This window comes from Pyxicephalus adspersus, chromosome 6 (assembly GCF_032062135.1).
Source record: "Pyxicephalus adspersus chromosome 6, UCB_Pads_2.0, whole genome shotgun sequence".
NCBI lineage: Eukaryota > Metazoa > Chordata > Amphibia > Anura > Pyxicephalidae > Pyxicephalus > Pyxicephalus adspersus.
In genome coordinates this window covers 58,650,332-58,669,699 of record NC_092863.1, presented here as the reverse complement: position 1 = coordinate 58,669,699, position 19,368 = coordinate 58,650,332, and the positions used below count along the sequence as shown (strand labels likewise).

The following is a 19,368-nucleotide window of genomic DNA, read 5'->3' as shown; positions in this document are numbered from 1 at the left end:
TACAATTTTACATTTTTTCATATTTTGTTTAAAAAAGTCTCAGTTTAGCTTCTTGCTAGTTTTAAGTCAACCAGAAGAGGGTTTTACCCCGCAGGGGATCAATGTCATTCACAACATGACAAAAAAGTTTGCCTACTGGCTCTGGTCTTCCAGACCTAAACTGTGGGAGAACTTCTCCCAGCTCACATGCTCCATACTGCCTTTGCAGCTGACCCACCTGGCCTAAGGCTGCAACTTCCCCTTACTCAAAAGGCAGGTGCCTTTTTTCAATATAAAGTTGCTTTCTAGCTACTGTAAATTTCTGGTCTGAAAATTGCATTGAGTGCCCAGCCCACCCATTCCTTTCAGGACTTTCTGGGCCTGGATCATCATTTAAAGGTATTAACATAAGTAACTTTATTAACAAAACCTCATACAGTAAATTTATTTATACTTTTCATAAATGACTTAACAAATACAGTAAAATTAAAGAGGACTAGATTCAATAGTAGAACACTACTAAAAACTTCTCCACAATGCAAACCTGCTTGAACTTTGTTCTTATAAAGATATTTATTTGTGAACATGATATTTGTAATTGCCTACACATCTTCTTAAACCATCACTACTTACTCACCATTCCATATGCCCCCTATTGTGTGCTTCTTCCCCCTTCTCTTGCAAGCTCTTCTGAGCAGGGTCCTCCTCCTGTTTCATTGTTTGTATTTGTCTGTCATTTGAAACCCCTATTTATTGTACAGAGCTGCGTAATATGTTGGCACTATATAAATACTGTTTAATAATAATAATTTTTATTAATAATAATAATAATAATAATAATAATAATAAAAATAATAATAATAATAATGATGATCCTGCCAGTTGCCTTCGGGAATTAGGCAAAATGTTTTTATCTTTTTAAACACAGTTGGACATTATAAGGGTGTTTTGCTTTCCACTGGAGTGATCTGTGTAATATGTTGGCACTAAATGAATACTGTTTAATAAAAATAATAATAATAATAATAACAATAAAATAGGGGTCTGGCGTAACAAAACATGCATTGCTCTAGCCAATAAAGCAAAACCAAAGCCCCCAATACTATATAACACTTGGGGCCAACATCTTCACACAGTCTTCCTTTGGGTTAGGTACATTTGGACATCGTAATTAGTATAGATGGAATAATATAACTGTGTATTTCCAATGTAGGTTTGTTAATCCAGGCAAGCTCCCTTCTTGGGGCCAACATCTTCACCCAGTCTTTTTTTGGGTTAGGTAAATTCAGACATCGTAATTAGTATGGCTAGAATAATGTAACTGTGTATTTCCAATGTAGGTTCATTAATCCAGGCAAAAGACCAAAGGCCTTTAATGTCTGTCTTGAAGCAGTTCATAGTATAGGTATAAGGGGAAGAAGGGCAAAGAGGTTTCAAGCTCAGGAGGTTTTTGTGCAAAAATAAATCAAGTGTGTATTTTTCAAGTTACAATTAGTGCATACATCAATGTATGGATGTAGGTACTAATTGTAACTTGAAAAATACACATTTGATTTTTTTTTGCACAAAAACCTCCTGAGCCTGAAACCTCTTTCTTGCCCCTTTTTCCCCTTATACCTATACTATGAGCTCTCAATAATCAACAAAGAGGTTGGCTCAACACAACCTTTATGAAACAAAGACAAGAACCAACACCAAAAACCAATGTCTGAAGCAGTGTTTTTTCTGCAGAGATCTGACACACCCCTGTTGAGTCTGTCCTATAGTTCTGCTAATTGGAATGCTCTAGAAGTAACAGCAGGGGGTTTTCTGGGGTTCTTCCCCACGGCATGCTGGTGTGATCAAGGCTTTGTGTTGTGTTTTCTTCTTAGGAACTGGGAGACTTTGCACACCTTTTCTCTTGGTGTACCTTGAATTTATTTACCAGCACTTCTAGCAGTCATATCCACATTCCATTTGTTTCTACAGTAAACCATTATTCTTCTCCCAAAGAAGTCACAGTCCTGTACAGGTCACCTACACTGTATATGTTGCAAGAATTTTAGCAAACCTTGTTCTCACGGTGCTCTTTCTCAAATTGACATTGGTAGGCTAAGCATTTATTATCAGAACCTGACAGATTTCAATTATAAAATAGGTAAACAAGCACCAAATTTCTTAGCAAACCTAAAACTCAGAGGGTGACCAATATTCGACTGTCTCGCTATGTGCAGACTTTGAAAAACAGTAAGGCAATTATACAATGGTAAAATGAAATATGTGAATGCACTTTATATGAAAATAAACCTCCAACTGTGTCATATTGCAAGAAAATTAATTTTTGGCAGTTTGGAAAATAATAAAACCTAAATGAAATTGTGATTTGGCCTGTGTTTTATTTATGTATGTTTTACACTACTTATCCCACAAGGACCAAAATGTACTTGTTCAATGAATTCTAAAATACTGTATAGCCCAGGATATTGTGGGTTTCATACTGATTAAATAATACTTTTCGCATGGGATAGGTCAAAATGAACAGAGGTTCCTGAATGCCTAAAAATGACTGCAGCAGCAATCCAGTCCAAGAGGAATGTTGCAATTACCAGAACACAACTTTTCTGTAGAACAATGAAAGCAGAGGTTCTTCTGCTCCATGACCATTTAGCATGTTTCCCTTTATGCTCTGCTAAAAGTCTCAGATCAAGAGTCCTATTGAAGGTTTGGCTATTTTCTTTAGCTTCTTTGCAATGTCAACCTCAGATGGCAAGTTGAACCAAAATAATGTTTAGGATGTTACCCAAGTTTATAAACACCAAACCAGTTTACCCTACTGAATGACTGACCCATGTGATCTTTACATGTTTATTTTTCTGTCAAATCCCAAATTATAGATACAGCGTCTGGTAAATAGTACAAAGGATTAAAGCCTTCAAACTTACAACTTTTGCCTCCCAGAGCAACACCTCGTCACAGTCCCCTTTTATTTGGTCCTAACCTAATTTAGTAATTACAATAAATAAAAAAACCTATGTGAAACTGTAATTCTGCCAACGATAGGACAAATATCTAGTTAAAAGATTTAGAGGAGGAAAACTATAAAATAGGCCTTACCCTGAATATAGGGTTGGCCTTGTGGGGAAACAAGAAGCTGAAACAAAGAGTATACCAATGAAAAACAATAAAAAAAATATCTAGCGTGGTTATCCCCCCCCCCAACAAGTTTTTTTATAATCCTCTCAACCACTCCCACTCTCAAATCTCTACAGCACAAAAGCCAATCCTCAAGCCGATAGAGTCCACAAAATAAACTAGAAAAGCTAAATATCCTTTAACACATGGAGTATGTACAGGACACAGGACAGCTCTCATTTTTTTTCAAGATAATCATTTTTTTTCACTTTACAAAATGTTAATTGATAACAAACAACTTACAATGGTATGTTTATAAAGCCTAAAAAGGGCAAATACCACCTGCTTATAGTTAAAATGTATATGCATGACTCTCTTAACAGAAGTATCTATTGCAGGGCAAGACAGTTAGCATTGTGTAATATAACTTTTATAAATGCTCCCCTTAGACAATAGTATTAAACAGAAATCTCGCAACAACTTTATTTGTGTGCCATTTGTTATAACCTGTTCAAGCCAGATGTGTGTATTTTGCATTTTACCAGTGCAAGCATTGGAACGCACTGCCATAACAGAATCCACTTTTTTTTCATTAAGTCATATTCAGTCTATTGCTGGACAAAAACTTCTATATTTCTAAATGAAAGGTATAGATCTTTAAGGTTTACAGTTGCAAGATTGAAGGCAACAATGGAATAATATGTATATATTGCTTGTCTTACCCAAAGAAATTTGAATTTCCTTTTGTGGAGTTAAAAAATAAACACTGACATCTGATTTGTAAATTTTGACATTTATCAATTAATTCTTCAGTATACTCACAATCAGACAAAGGTTCTTCATCTTCCTCTTTGCTAAGTTTTCCTGGAGTGTGAACAGAACTATTAACAGTAGATTCTATATCATCTCCACCATCTTGAGGACCATCTGAAGATACTGGCATCTCATCAGAGCTTGGAATAAGGGAAGACACACTGCCCATGCTTGGTGTGACAGCTGATGAAAGCCCACTAAAACGAAAGTTGCTGAGGGATGATAACTTGCGGGCTCGTTGTAATTGACCACGGATAAATTTCTGACCTTGCCTTTTACCCTTGGGATTGTAAAATATGGAACATATTATATAAACCAAAAAGACCTCTGTCCTAAACAACTGAATTTTAATAGCACATGTCTATGCCTATATTTTGCTGCTAATTAGAATTTGCTAGAAGCTGTAAAATACATGATGATGATAATGTCCACCTTAACACTGCAACACAGCCAGGCATGGATTTATATATTTTTTCCTCTGGGCCATTTAGTTTGCGCTGCTCCTTTTTTCTGCCTCTATACAAACCCTAATACCTGCCTCCCAGTCACATGGTCTCTGCCACGCTCCATCCAGGTGCCAAGCAAACAACTGCCATCTCCTTCTTTCCTACCTGAGTTCAGTGATCTGTGGGTAGGGTTCATATAACCCTGACCCTGGACATGTAAAGTGGAGTGAGAGTAAGACAGTCACATGAGGTTGCCAGTAGATGGTGTCCTCTGCGGCTTCTGTCAAACCTTTTTAGATTGTCTGGGGATTCCAAGCTCCTCCTCAGGTGTACAAAAGACAGTACAGAAGAAAAGGGAGGCATTCGGCAGGTACAATTTTCCCAAACAAGTCAGGCAAGGCAGCTTAAAAAGGTAAAGGCATTGGCAGAGGCTCAAATGCTGCCCCTTGTGGCAATGGCATCCTAGGTCAAGGCCTAGGTAGCCTTGTGGGAAAGTTGGCCCCGTAAAAAGTTACATACTACCTACTCAATTTACTCTTTAAATAGAAGAAAACAATACTAACTGATTGAGCTGAAGCCTATCTTAGCAAACTTTATGTTGTGTTGGATTCGAGACCCTATTAACATAATTCACTATATACCCTGGAATCACAGTGAAACGCTATTGTGTAGAATGTTGTATGCATTTGAATTCACAGCTAACGTAGGGTTTCCCATAGGAGGATTGTGTTTGATATCACTTCTGGAGCTTACCCTCCTAACAACACAATATCTAACAGTAAATGTGGAACCAACAATCTTTGTATTCAGGAAGTGTCATATGTATTCCCTTGTTGTATGTTAAGCCTAGGTTCATTTAATCCCCGTGGCCCTTGATTTCCATGTCCTTTGATCTCCTAACATGCAAGTTCTTAGCCTAATTGCCTAAAACACCATTTCTTTTCATTTGTAATGGTGTAAGTAGTGACACAGGGACAATAGTCATTGTGACTCCCTTCCCCGGATATATACTGTGTCCGGTGAAGCTTAGCGACTAGCACCCTTCAGCAAATTCGTGAAAGGGGTACTATTAAGTTTTTTGCCCATTCAGATATATGTCCTATTGTGGATGCGCTCATTGTTTGTGTAGGAATCAATTGCATTTACCACTTGTGCAGTGACCTAAAATGAGAGTAGCACTGATGTTGGCTTACCCTCAAATCACTGGACATGTAAACACAAATTATCTCTGTATTTAGAGGGTATCATATGCATCACCCAGTTGCATGTGAGTTGACCCTTACTTTTAATTTCTGCTATATGCTTTTTTTTGTTGTTTTTTTTTGTCCTTGCCTAAAGTTCAGCATTAGGTAAAATTTAATTGTGCACTGCAGGTTATGAAAAGTTTCAAAAAGTTTTGACCTGTAACTCAACATGAAGCCTGCCTCAACCTTTTAAATGCTTCTGTGAATAAAGGACCCAGCTCACAGTGAATTGTCACCCAATCTTTTTACGCTGTTTTTTTTTTAATATGGTTTTAGTTACTGTTTGGAGATTTGTAAAATCAGTGAAAATATTGCTACAAACTTACACCTAAGTGTACATAATAAGACATGTAGATTCAAAAGGAACCAATAATCAAAATGATGTTACCTTTTTAATTTTAGGTAAAACTTTCTTTACTTTCAATGTGTGGACAGAACAAGACATTAAGTAATTCTGTGTATAGGAGCTAGAAGTCATGTTCTGAAATCTATGACTGCCCTCTGGTGTGCACACTTTTAAGTGCAGGCTTGTCCAGAACACCTTGGCAGATTTGCACAAAGTAATGTTCCTCAGCACACCAGGTAAATGACTTTCAATGCCTAATGATGCAGTAGCATGTTGCCTGCATTTGGCCTTGTCATCACTAGGGAAGCAAACCACTTAAAACCAGCTCACTCCTTAACAGTACAGCATTTAGTGTCATTTAGTATTTCTGATACTGAATCACACGAACTAGAAAGCTAAAAAAATATGTCATGTAAATCATATAATGACACTCCATTTTAAGCATATGGCAAAGTATTTCATGGGTCTGTTAAACATAGGAAAGATTACTTATAATTTGGATTATGTGATTAAGGACAAACAGAACTGTAGGAGGGACATCGATTCTACTGCTAAATGGGAGAAATGAGGCAGATTATGTGATATATTTACTTTAGGGTTACAGCTTTAACCATAGATTCCTCTCAACTGTTTAAAAGTAGCAATGGGACTGAAAAAAAATCACTTTTTACTGTGCGTGACAGTGTCTGCAGTAATAAAACCTGCTGGCTGCCCAGGATTACAGGCATAAAGTAAAAATTAGATTTTCCTAATTAAAAGCCTGATTTGTGGCTAATAGCGTCACTTTTTTTTTTTTTTTACTTCATCTCCTATAAAGTTTACATTCCCATGATGTCACAGAAATATGGTTTTCGATGTATTGAATTGGAAACAGTGCTAAATGTAATATACACCCAACACACATCTCCACATTTCTCTATAAATCCCAGCAGCATATATTTGTATGGCATTGCCCTTTAACTCAAATGGGACCTGTATATCAATATTAAATAAAATAATAGGTTCCACTTAATACAAGCATGCCATTGCTTTACAGTTTTTGCATGTGTAATATATAGGCACGGTTAATGATGCCAACTCTCTCCATATATTTCTCCCACTAAAAGATTAACTAGCTGAAATATTTAGCTCTCAGTTTTAAGACTTAAATTTATTTAGACCTGTAAAACACAGAAAAATATTTCTGGCAGTTATAGGAAGTAAAAGAAAAATTACCTTCCCTGGCATTATAAACTGTTCCCACTTCATTTCTACTTCTTTTTCTCTATTGATTCTTTTTAATGAAGTTTTACAGCCACCAGGATCTCTGGTTTAAAGAAATACATTGTGGTTAAAATAATACATTACAGTTTATGTTATATATTATGTTTTCTTTATATCGGGAGTATGTATATAAATATATATGTATATATATGTATATATATATATACAGAAACATAATTTAATTGAATGATTAGTTTCACTCTCACACTTCTTCTGCACATCCTCCCTGGAATGATCCTACTGGAAAAATGCAGATTAAACAAATTAAATTTATGTAAATAAAAAAAGAAATACTTCCATGAAGGTCGGGAACATCTTAAAAATGTTCTTACCTCCTCTCCTACCTAAGCACCAGTATCTTTGTCTGTTTGTTTACAGACCATTCCACATGCTGTGTTCATTAACAGACATTAAGCCCTACTGTTGAAAATAACAACTTGGAACTCTTACACTGGCTGAAGGTTGTTAATGTCAGGAATGCTCCCTGCCCTTAAAATGAATGGTGACAAACAGGGTATTAGCATCCTAAACAATCACAACATCCATTGCACTGGATCCTTAATCTCCTTGGCATTGACAGTAAAAAGGAATGAGGAAGCAGTCAAACTGTTTGAATCTACTATACTAAGGTAAGTATACATTACTTTGCATAAATGTTTATAAATTGGATACAACGGAAGCCTACTGAAAAATGCAGAGTTGCCTACACACTTTATAATTTATTTACGTAATTCACCAGGCTAATACTTATGTAGGCTATTCCTTGTGTATAGTTTACTTGCAAGAGACTGCCCCTGACATTGCCAGTGATTAGGTTGGTTGAAATGTTATAGTTGTCATTCAACAATGCTCATAAAGCTAATAAACAGTGAAATGAATAGGACTGTATTATGGTAAAATGCATTATTAATAGTATATAGTGATCTAGAGTGTACATTGAACAGACTGGTTTATCAAAGTTCTCAAAGGACCTGGAATGCAAATCGTCCAACATTTGTCAAATAATAGCAAATGATTTTAAGAAATTCATTCCCGGTTTGATGGATCACCCAGGTTCTCCCATGATATTCTATCATCTCCAGACTCCAGACCTTGATTAATCTGGCCCTTAATGTCACCAAGAGTTTGTTCACACCAGCTGTTAGTTGAAGGCTGAAAAAGAAATGATGTTACCAATTCACAAGAGCAGCAGAAAGCTGCAAGAAGTATCTGGCCACATAGAGGAGTCAGCACCCATTACAATTCTTCATGGGCAGCTGCAAGGCTGTCAGCCACCTGTTGCATTTAACCGCAGAGTAGGCAGATTAGCCCACAATCTATAACATTTTTAAACAATTCTCTATGGACAACACCAATTAACCTATAAAAATGTTTTTGAAAGGAAAGAATTATGGGGAAACGCACACATACAGATCATACAGACCTAATATAGATGGATTCCTGGGTAAGATTTAAACCACTCAAACCAAAAGACCCTACAGCTAAAAGGCAATAATGCTTACTACCCTGCCATCATGCTGCTAACCATGCATCAACAAGTGGATGTACTTGTTTAGTAACCTGAACTTTGTTTTTGAACAAACACAATGCCAACGTATTGAATCATCTAATGCAACAAACAGCATTGAACAATCCACATATATTTTCAAATAAGAGATATGGAAAAATCAAGATCAAGCAATTATTTGGATGCCCCAAGGATTGCACCTTATATTCCAGCAGGTTGATACGGGTCGCAACAGGCCAGTCGGTTCTGTTGAAGATTCTATGAGCCAATGGAGGGCACAGAGCTGGCGGAAGAGGGATTCCCTAGAAAAGAAGCAGTAACATATGGAATACTATTACAATGAATGATTGTTAAGTAACAAAAAAATATACTGTAAATGACTCAAGGTTTTGTTCTTAACAGATAAAATGTCAATTTATGCATTACATTGTGAATATACACTTAATTTTGTATAATGTGTAAGTCATAGGCTCCAGTTTATATGCATAAGTATATGGCAGTGCAAATGTATTTTTGATAGCAACAGTATTAGCTTTGCCCAATGGCAGAACTCTGCCTTTGCATAAGAAATCTTCTCCTTTAAATAAAATATAAAAAATACTATTTTATGAGGCGTTTTGGAACTCTCCAAACAGACCTTTAAATATACTGTGTAGCAGCTACTATAGAGTCCAATGCCAGCACCATTTATAATTTGAGTGTCTCTTGTTAGACCCTAATTTACATGATGCTGACATAATAGAACTTACAAAGTGTAAACTAGGGAGGACAATCGTAAATTAAGAAATTATGGAAAAAAATCTGTTACATGTGTTCAAGAAGCATTGACATTTACCAAATATAAAAAGACAAATAAAAATATAAACACAACACATCTATGGGAATAGGAAAACAATGTATAATATATACTGCTATTGTGATGAGTGAACCACATTTCCAAATCCAGAATTGCACCAAACCTTGCCAGACTGCAGTGATCAGACGTTATTTGCCCGTTTACATACAGGGCAACCCTTCCACCCATGTTTGCCTTTCAAAGTACAGCTACCTTGCCACAATGAACAGAGTTTCTAAGGTTAGCACACATTTTACTGATGGAATTGCACAGCGTTATGGGTACATGGCTATCATGTTAAATAATAATTTGTATTCTGCACACAATAAAGGGGCCACTAAGCAAACATGCCTTATATTGATGATTCCATAAAGGAATAGAACCAACAACCCCAAATGACCCTTTGAAGACCCGGGTACTTTATAGGTGTATTTAATAAAGCAATCACTATGTATACATACTAACACAATTTATGACATAATATAAAAAGCTATGGTGTAAAAGGCTGTAATGTTCTGTAATACCGCTCCTATCGTTTAAGCTGCCATGCTTAGCCAGTAAAAGTAAAAATGTTCAAAGCAAATGCTCTAGACCAGTGTTTCCCAACCTTTCCTAAATCGTGGCATATATTTTACATTAGAAAAATCCCACGGAACACCACTAAACAAAAATGTCACAGATTAATTAGCTACCTGCTGCCATCTAGTGGAAGAGTACTTCTTTGTTCTGCCTATCACTATACATTGCTGGTATAGCCAAATGAAGACAAATTATTTGCAGTAAATAAATAATTTTCACACCAATTACCCAACATTGGATAATTTCTCACGGTACACCTGAAGATCGCTCATGGCACACTAGTGTGCAGCGGCACAGTGGTTGAAAATCACTGCTCTAGATGTTTGTATAATTCTTCAGCTTGAACACAACTTACCTAATAAAAGACCTCAAACAATTCAGCATAGAACAAAATGTGATAAAATGTTTTAGCAGTAACAATCACTTATAAGAGGAATAGAAGCTAACTGACACAATACAGGTAAGATGAATCATTGTTCATTAGGTCTGGAAATCTAATTTAAAATCTCATCACCGCCAGAACAGTGCTATATGAAACACATAACGGTGAATATGACAGATCCATTTCTAATTACAAGGATGTGTATGTATCTCCAAAAGTACCTGATAAGGGTAGTTAGCGAATTTTGCAGGATGAAGGGAGTTCATGAACCTGCTATTTGAATAACCTAAAAAAGACAGGTTGGATAAATGGAAATCATTTTCCCCTTGTGAACTGCTAGTTTAAAATGTATATTCACAAAACCACATATAGACAGTGTGCTTAATAATTTCTACAAAAAGGAAAGTGATTTCCATAAAATATAGCATGTGTATAGGTGTGTACTGAATTTTCATATAAAACTCTGACAATGAGGGGTTACAGCAAGATTTACATAGAAAGATTCCATCAGTCAGGTTTATATCTGTATATGGTCATCTTGTAAGCCAGCATGCATGTCTACTAGATGAGTACATGATGAGTGAGCTCCCCAAAGAGTAGTTTGTGTGGCATCATGTCATATTTGCATAAAGAAAAACTTTGATGGTGCTCATCAGTTCAGTGGTGCTCATTCAGTGCTCATCAAAATAATGCTGGTATTGTAACAACACTCCAATAATTCTATCAATACTGGCCAAATGGTATGTATGTTATTATTAGAAGATTGTGCTTTGGCTTAGGAAAGATATCATGCACCTATAGTACTGATAGAAAATACTTATGCCTAATGTTGCCTGTGTCACAGAGCTGCTTATATTTAATTAGGAGAAAGAGAGAAGACCAGTCTAATAAAATATGAGCTTTTTGGCATAGGTGGGTCACCAGAAGGGTTGAAGTATCAACCATCAAAGTGGTTGACAACTTGTTTCCCAGAAAATTGGCTGCCAAGGTAAATACTGGCTGGAAGTCTGATATTAAAGTACACAGTAGGCAGTGTTTCCGTTGTCTAAATATCAGAAGTAGTTCATGACATTAACCACTCCTGACTGTAACCAGCCAATAAAAAAACTGTGTATTGTGTACCCAAATGATGGGTTCGCATTGGTTGTGTCCTTTGCTAGCTAAATGATTGTCAAGGTAAACATTGAACTGATTTCAGTGGGTTTGTATTAGATTGCATCAGAACCTAAAATGTGCCAAACCTAGGAACTTACGTCTATGTCAAATCACGAGGATTATAGGAGTGGGAGCGACCCAAAGTTAGTGATTTGCACAGAGACATAGTACACACCAATCATGTTTGCCCTTGTCTAGCTCAGTACAGTTTCTTCTGTGAGTTTAGCTTTGACAGGTTGAACAGACAATGTAGAGAACATCCTGCATAGCTTTGTTAATCAACCATATCTTACTTTTTATTTGGTTTACTTAGGCTCTCTTTCATTTGTATGGAAAGGCAAATAATAGTGTTAAAATACCTTGATAAAGATACATTAAATCTGATTGTAGTGGCAGCAATACTTAGCAAGCTGTTACACAAGCATTTATTTTTAATTCACGTTATAAGAATTTAAATAGAAATTCCAAGCCAAAGTTATATATTTAGCAAAGGCTAAAGTTCAGTAAAAATCGCAATATCTTTAGACCAGCAGTTCTCAACCAGTGTTCCATGGAACCCTGGTGTCTTTTTTGCAGTTCCTTTTTCTGTGACTGACTGGTGCCTGCATAATTCTGTATCCAACTCCATTTGATATAGTCAGCAGTGTGGCACCAACGAAATTACCTGCAAGAATAGCATTCTGCCCACTAATGTAAGGTGGGTATTCTTCTTACCCTTCTGACCACCAACATAAACATTTTTCCCACTGATCCATGAAAAATATTGTAGGGGAACTCTAGGGGAGAAAGACCTTTATAGGGTAATCATTTCTGAATGCTTGCTGTGAATGAATCAACTTGTATAACAAGACTTGGCATATCTGCTAGATGCAACCTTGAAAGTTTAATTACATGGGTGCAAATATAACTGTGACAAACACTTTAAAAGATTTGCCAAATGAAATAGTCACAAATGTTGCAGGACACACAAGTTTGCATAGTGTCAGATAATGATTAGACGTAACCTATATAATCCATTGTCCATGGTATATATTGTTGGTTATACATAGAAATAATATTAAATCACACATGCATGTGCATGTTTGTGTGAGCAGGTAGTAGAAGGACAGATAAACTGTAGTAATTGAAGATGAAACAGCAATTCTGCAATTATTAATGCATCTGTATATATACTGTAATGTAATAAAGTCCTTGGACCTCATTTTCTCTGGGCTGACAAAGTGCCTTCATTGGGCTAATGCTGCATGTGTAATATGATTTGTTTGTACATTTCTTTCTTTGTATGCTGATGTAAATTACACACTATGTCTTAATGTTATTCACAAAGATTTTAATTGACCAACATGCTGTTTTATGTTTTTTAATAAACTTTAACAATATTTTTACTGGTTATATTGGTTAATGTTTATATATTTAATGTGTTTAGAGGGTAGTAGGAGAGCACCCTAATTTTGTAATACAGTACCCCTAATGTCTTTATGTTTATGATTCTGTTGGTGTGCAAGGTACATCATCATTTCAAGCACTGTATTGAATATTCAAATGCTTCCCATTGTGCTCAATAAAACAGAAGGAACAGTTTAGGAGAGGTGCACACTTCAGAAGTGCTACACATAGGGGTTTAATGAACCATAAAGGTGGTGGGTGGAATGGCAGCAGGGGTTAATGCAACTCTCCAATAGTCCACATATAATTATCGTGTGTCAAAAGTGCCAGTAAGGAGTGAACTAGGCAGGACACCTATGCTGTATTTTGCTAAATCAGATGGCTTCAGATGGCTTGTTAAGTTCAGACAAGCAGCAACAAAAGAAAATATTTAATTAGAATGTTTCCATACCAACAGCAACAGGTTGCTCAATAAGATCATTTATTAAAATCAAAACATAAATTCATTATGAAATTAAACTAGTTTTTAACATAGCTGCATATTTCTCTATCTTTTTTCTTAAAGATGCGCAGAAAAGACTTCATGGGGACACCAATCATCCTCTCGTTTTACCTTTATTAGCGCTGAGTAGCCAGTGCTAAATGTGTCTCTCAATATATGTATGACCAACTGCTACTGTTATAGATAAGCCTTGATTGCTTCTCCTTCACATAGAATAAACCCTTAAAACTAAAATTTAATCTGCTGTATATAGTTTACTGGGAACATTACAGCATGATCCCTCATTAGTCCTTTCCTCGGCCCTGACTGCTAGCTAGTATTTTGGTATGAGTTAGCAAAAATCAAAATGCTTTGACAGGTTAATGTCAGCTCAGAGTTGAGGATTAAGCAGTTCTAAGCAGGCTGAATTTGCGTGAAGACATTCCTTTATAATGCTCATGATCCTCCATCACATAAAGAAAAATAAAATCCTATGAATAAAAGGGTGGACCGGAGATAGTAGGAGGAAAGGGTTAGTTTATACTGGATGTCCTCCAGCCAGAAAATGAGGTAGGCTCTATCTGACTTTATGCAGCTTCTAATGAACTTTGTGAAAAGTTTAAAATGAGCAATTAAATTACAGTAAACAATTTAAAGGTTAAAGGTAAGGCTGGACTTTAGTTTTAAATCAGATATTTAGTAACAGTTTCCCTTTAAAAAATGGCAGGTCATTAACTCTCTTAGAAGTGTCTCTGCTTGATTAGTTTGCAAAACACTCACAACATTACTCATGCTCACTGTTACAGGCAAGACATGGCTACAGCATAGCATCTGAGGGACTAAACACATCCTCCCACCTACACTAACACACTCTCCACAAGCAGAGGTTTATATCATGTTTGGTGTAGGTTACCACGTTTCTTTAACTGTCTTCACACCTCTCAAGAACAGAGCAAGTTAAATTAGTTCTGTTCTTTTAAGGCTATGTATTTATTTTCATTTACTTTGGTGCTTGATTCAGTGGAGCTTTCTCCCTTTCAGCTCTCTGTCATTATTAGGTTATCCTTGACTTTATTTGTTTAGTCCTCTAAAAGAACAGCTATATGCATTTTAGTATGAGTATATGAGGATATTAATTTTAAAGAAACTTACGGGTCTGCTTTGAGCACTTGCTTCGAAAGGAGACAGTTGTGCATGGGAGTGAATGGACGGCTCATCGATCTTTTCTGCTTTTTCTGCTGCTCTTCAGGTTGTGTGAGAAAGAACCTGGAGGGAGAAATAAATTCATCCAAGTAAGTAAAAATACATGAATTGAAAATAAAGCTCTAACATGCTACATGGTACTGAATGCCAAGCAAAGAGGGACAAATCGCATTAAGATATATTATAACCCCGCTGCATGAACTCTGCATCAGGTGCCATAAGGTTTGGAAATGTTACTTCATTCTGCTTTAAGCAAACATTTCAAACCAAAAATCATTTAGAAAATACCCTTAAGAAAAGACTGTAACATGAAGATATGAGCAAAAAAAGAAAAAAAGACATAGTACTTTCATGGAGTATGCAATTCCCTCCAGCATCAGTGCAGCAAACTTCCTAACAGCTTGTTTCCCCATCTGTTTACACAGCCCAGTGCATAAAGGTGATAAAAGCAGCAGAATACAACCTGCTAAATTAGGAGCATTAGCAGAGAATGAACTTGAAGAGGTACAGGAATTCAAGTAAAATTCACACATTGCCCATAAATAAAATACTCAGGAGACTTAATATAGGAATTCCTGTTTTTCCCCTTCTCTTATTTCATGGCTCATTAGTTTGAATGTAGTGTTTTCTGCTTCTGATGCAGTATGGAGGACATAGTGCATCTCTATGTCTGATACCAGGGTTGTATTTACCATAAGGCACTTGTTGGTCAATGTCTGTAAAAAAACAAGATTACATGAGCTCCAACATAATAATGGAATTCAATGTAAATGTAAAAGTCTAAATGACAGTTTGTTAGGTTACAGTGTAAGTAAACCTTATATCTATTTTGTATCTTTAGCATCATGCTTCACTGAATACAAATTCCACTGTATACATTTCCCATACACATTCCATTGTACTTTAGGTTGAAAAGTACAGACATTTAATTTGAAGAACCCTCAAATGCAGATTAACATTTTTCTTTAAATGCATGTTATTTTCTGCTTGTTTCATTATTCTCTGGTGCGAAAACCTAGATCATGTTACAATGTATTTCTCAATGGGCTGATCTGCTTCTTGAACAGAAATGGAGGTTTGTACTTCCAAAAATAAATATACATATAATGCCAATGAGTTCCAGTTGACACAACATTCCTGACTACAGCAGAATGTGTTTAGACCCAAGGAACCACCCCAGATGGAAACAGGGTCATTCACTGTAGCACTTTAGAGATGTCTAATACTGTTCTGCAAAAGGTGGTGGTGGATCCATACCTCCAACATTGCTGCTAAGTGTGAGGCAGTGGCTTAATGTTGTCAGTCTACAACATGAAATGGTAATACTGGCAACTCTGCCAGATGAAAAACTTTGCAACATATACACAAAAAAAAAATTTGCTTTCGAAAACAATATACAATGACATCATATGACAAACATACAAAACATACCAAAGATTTGGGCTTTAGATACAACAAACCCACAAAAACTGGCAATTTGATAATAATAATATATGATTGCTGATGGATTACTTTTTAAATTCTCAAGTTTCTGTGAATGAATAAGCTAATGTATGAAATATCAGCTAACATTTTCTCTGGAAGCAAAAAACAGCAAAATGTTTTATTAACTAGCTACAGAACTTGGCACAGTTAGCTGATGAAAAAGACAAAATAGATAGGAAAGCACTTCTTGTGAGTTGCCAGTATTCACAAAATGCCTGTGGCCAGCTGAGACTTAATTATTGTAGTTTTTTGTTTTTTTTATTAAATGCTTGTTTAACTTTTTGAGATCATTTTATATCCTGTCTAGTTACAGCTAAACAACTGAAATCAAATTCAGAAAATGCAGCTATACCAGGTGGATAGCATATTTGTAATCTGCAGGGAAGGATTACAAAATATAACAAAACTATCTTCTTTGTTTTTACTGCAACCTCCTTATTGATAAACTATATAGATTTATGTACTATCTGTATCCTGTGATATGCAGCCATTACCAGCAGGGCTAGATTTTACTTTTTCTGTAATAATCACTAAAAACAGTGTAAGCTAGTGTTGGTATATTAAGTGCCAAGGTGGCATAAGTGCCAAGGTGGCATTTGACCACAAGGTGGTCAAATATCACCCTGTATATTCAATTTGTAAAAAAAATCTAGGTAAAGTATGTGCATTGCATCTATTTCCACATAAAGAACACACTAGTTGTGGTAAATTAGGTTATTTGCTTTAAAATTTAATGACTTAGAGTATTAATGCATTTTAATTAAAAACAAAGTGAACAGTTTTTAAAAGTATGGCTGCTGTTGTTTTACTATCCCCTAATACAAACTAATTTGCCATGTAGTTTCCACAAGCAATGACAATGGGGGAGTGAGTTAACAAAGTTAACAATGAACTCTTTTATTTAAAAAAATAAATTCACCCAGTTTTATGAACTGATGTACTGATTTCTTCTTCATCTGCTGAACTATCGTCAGAGTCTCTGTATGGTCTTGGCTCTGTCTTGTTCCTCTCCTGCAGCTGGCATTGCTTCTCTTGTACTTTTAATTTGCTTGCCTCTTCTTCTTGATGTAACATGTGGAAGTATCTCCGACCCTGCTTTACACTGCTAATCAGTCTTCTGTCAATCAAAACATAATGCAAAAGTTTAAAAAAATATATATATATAAAAATATATTTACTATTTTTATTTTAGTAACATATTGATTTCATTTAGCCAAAACATAACACTCTGTTAAAATAAATAAATAAAATAAAATGTATAATTTTAGCCCTTCATGGCCCAGAGGCCTGCTTATGATATGGGGCTTTTGGGTATGTTTGGGAAAATAAAGTAAACTTTTCCCAGCAGACGTGCAGAGACATAATCAGTACCAAATTATTACAGCCAGAAACAAGCGCACGGAGGCAAAAGCAGAAATGGTAGTGGTGGCTTTTGCCACCTGTCAGACAATGACATCACTTGATTTTCAACATTGGCAAATGTATCTGGCCACAATTATGATGTGACAGGTGGGTGATAGTTGAGCACCTGTGTAGCAGTAAGAAAGAGAGATATAGACAAATATATCATTCTTGTCACCTCTCTTGACCTACCATGTCCAGACCATAGTCCCCCTATATCACCGCACTGAGGATACAAAATCTCTGTTTTTACCTTTAGTGACACTTTAATCTATTACATTTTTATTGTATATGTGTATTTATGTTTTTATGGGAAGACTGTATTGCAAGCAGTTCTGGGGCAGGGAAACAGACATAGGAGGGGGGAGAAGAATGGGTATAGATGGGTAATGCTATTGTGCATAACTGGGTAGGGGCAGGATGAGCCTACCAAAAATAATTCTCTTCACACATGGTATGAGTAAGCAGTTGCACCCAAAATCTGTAATATTTATAAACTATAAAGTTATTAGCAGGTAGGATTTAAAGCTACTTGAAGTAAAGAAGAGATTGAAAGCAAATCAGAAGCCAACTGCAGGTAAAATTCACCTCTCACTGAACCCTGAATGATCTCAGAAGTGTCTCAATGTGGTGTCAAGCAGAATGTACCTGAAAACAAGCTGTATTTTTCTATCAACATAAACCTAAAGCCCAATGACACAAGTCCTATGGAGGACTGTACCAGTGTTTTTGCTTTTCATGTAGCATGTAATGGCATTTTGTCTATAGCTTTCTTGCTTTCTTTCAGTGTGACAACTAACATTTTATTTAATTTTAACTAATTTATTTTTAATTAAGCAAAGGTCTGCTGGGTTAAAAGGCTTGAATACCACCTTTTACAGAATATTACAAAATCATAGTTGGCAAATAAAGAATATACACGTCGTTTATCCATTTTACCCTCATCAGTTGTCATATTAAATCCAAAATGACAGGTCCACGTTATTAAAACTGGATTTGTGTACTAAGCATCTATAATAAGTAATACCTCCCAAGTGAAATAAAAGATGACTTAGCTGAACATTTCTATTGAGTTGACATGGTATTATTACACAATTTGTTTAAACCTTAAGCTCATTCTATGTATTTATCCTCCTGTCGCCTATTTCTACTGACCAAATATAAACAGTTCAGTCATCCGCCAGATTTCCCCCATATTCATTATTTATAATGTCCTATCTTACAGCTAATTCTTTACCTTGAAATAATATCTCATCATTTTAGTTTTGCCAGGTTGCTTATCGTCTTATGGTAGTATCTGAAAATTCAAATTACTTTCATTGCCTTGGGGCAAAATTTATGTTGTTTTCATTTCTGTATATCTCTTACGTTTGTGGATAAAAAGTGACATGGTAAATATTTGCATACAAATGACTTTAGAAAGAGTCTTGTCTTCTAGCACAATTCTGTGCCTGAAACAGATGAACATGTCGTGTGCACAAGGCAAACACAAACCATTTTATAAAAAAGTATGCTTTAAAAAATAATTTTGTACCCAAAATTGTTGACCAAAATTCATATTTCAGTGGACTTCAGGAACAAAAGATATGCAGAGTTTTTGTGGCACTAAGATTAGATAGAAGTGCATTTAGAATGTATGTCTTGGCAAAAAAAAAACACATTCAGGATATGGTTGTATTACATGTATTATTATGTTCTCATGTTTTACTCTGCAAGTACTTTTAAATAATATTACTTGTTGATATTTTTGAA

At 35.7% G+C, this 19,368-nt stretch overlaps 1 protein-coding gene across 1 annotated transcript in view; it reads right to left on the bottom strand.

Moving 5' to 3' along the window:
* The window catches only part of CCDC60 (coiled-coil domain containing 60), a 104,736-nt gene that overhangs the window by 20,764 nt on the left and 64,604 nt on the right, over positions 1-19,368 (bottom strand). Inside the window, exons 5-9 of the mRNA XM_072415969.1 lie at positions 17,135-17,332; positions 14,680-14,793; positions 8,910-9,011; positions 7,155-7,245; positions 3,913-4,183 (exon numbers count right to left, since the gene is read on the bottom strand). Coding sequence (XP_072272070.1) covers positions 3,913-4,183; positions 7,155-7,245; positions 8,910-9,011; positions 14,680-14,793; positions 17,135-17,332 — 776 coding nt within the window. The remainder of the gene's footprint in view (positions 1-3,912; positions 4,184-7,154; positions 7,246-8,909; positions 9,012-14,679; positions 14,794-17,134; positions 17,333-19,368) is intronic.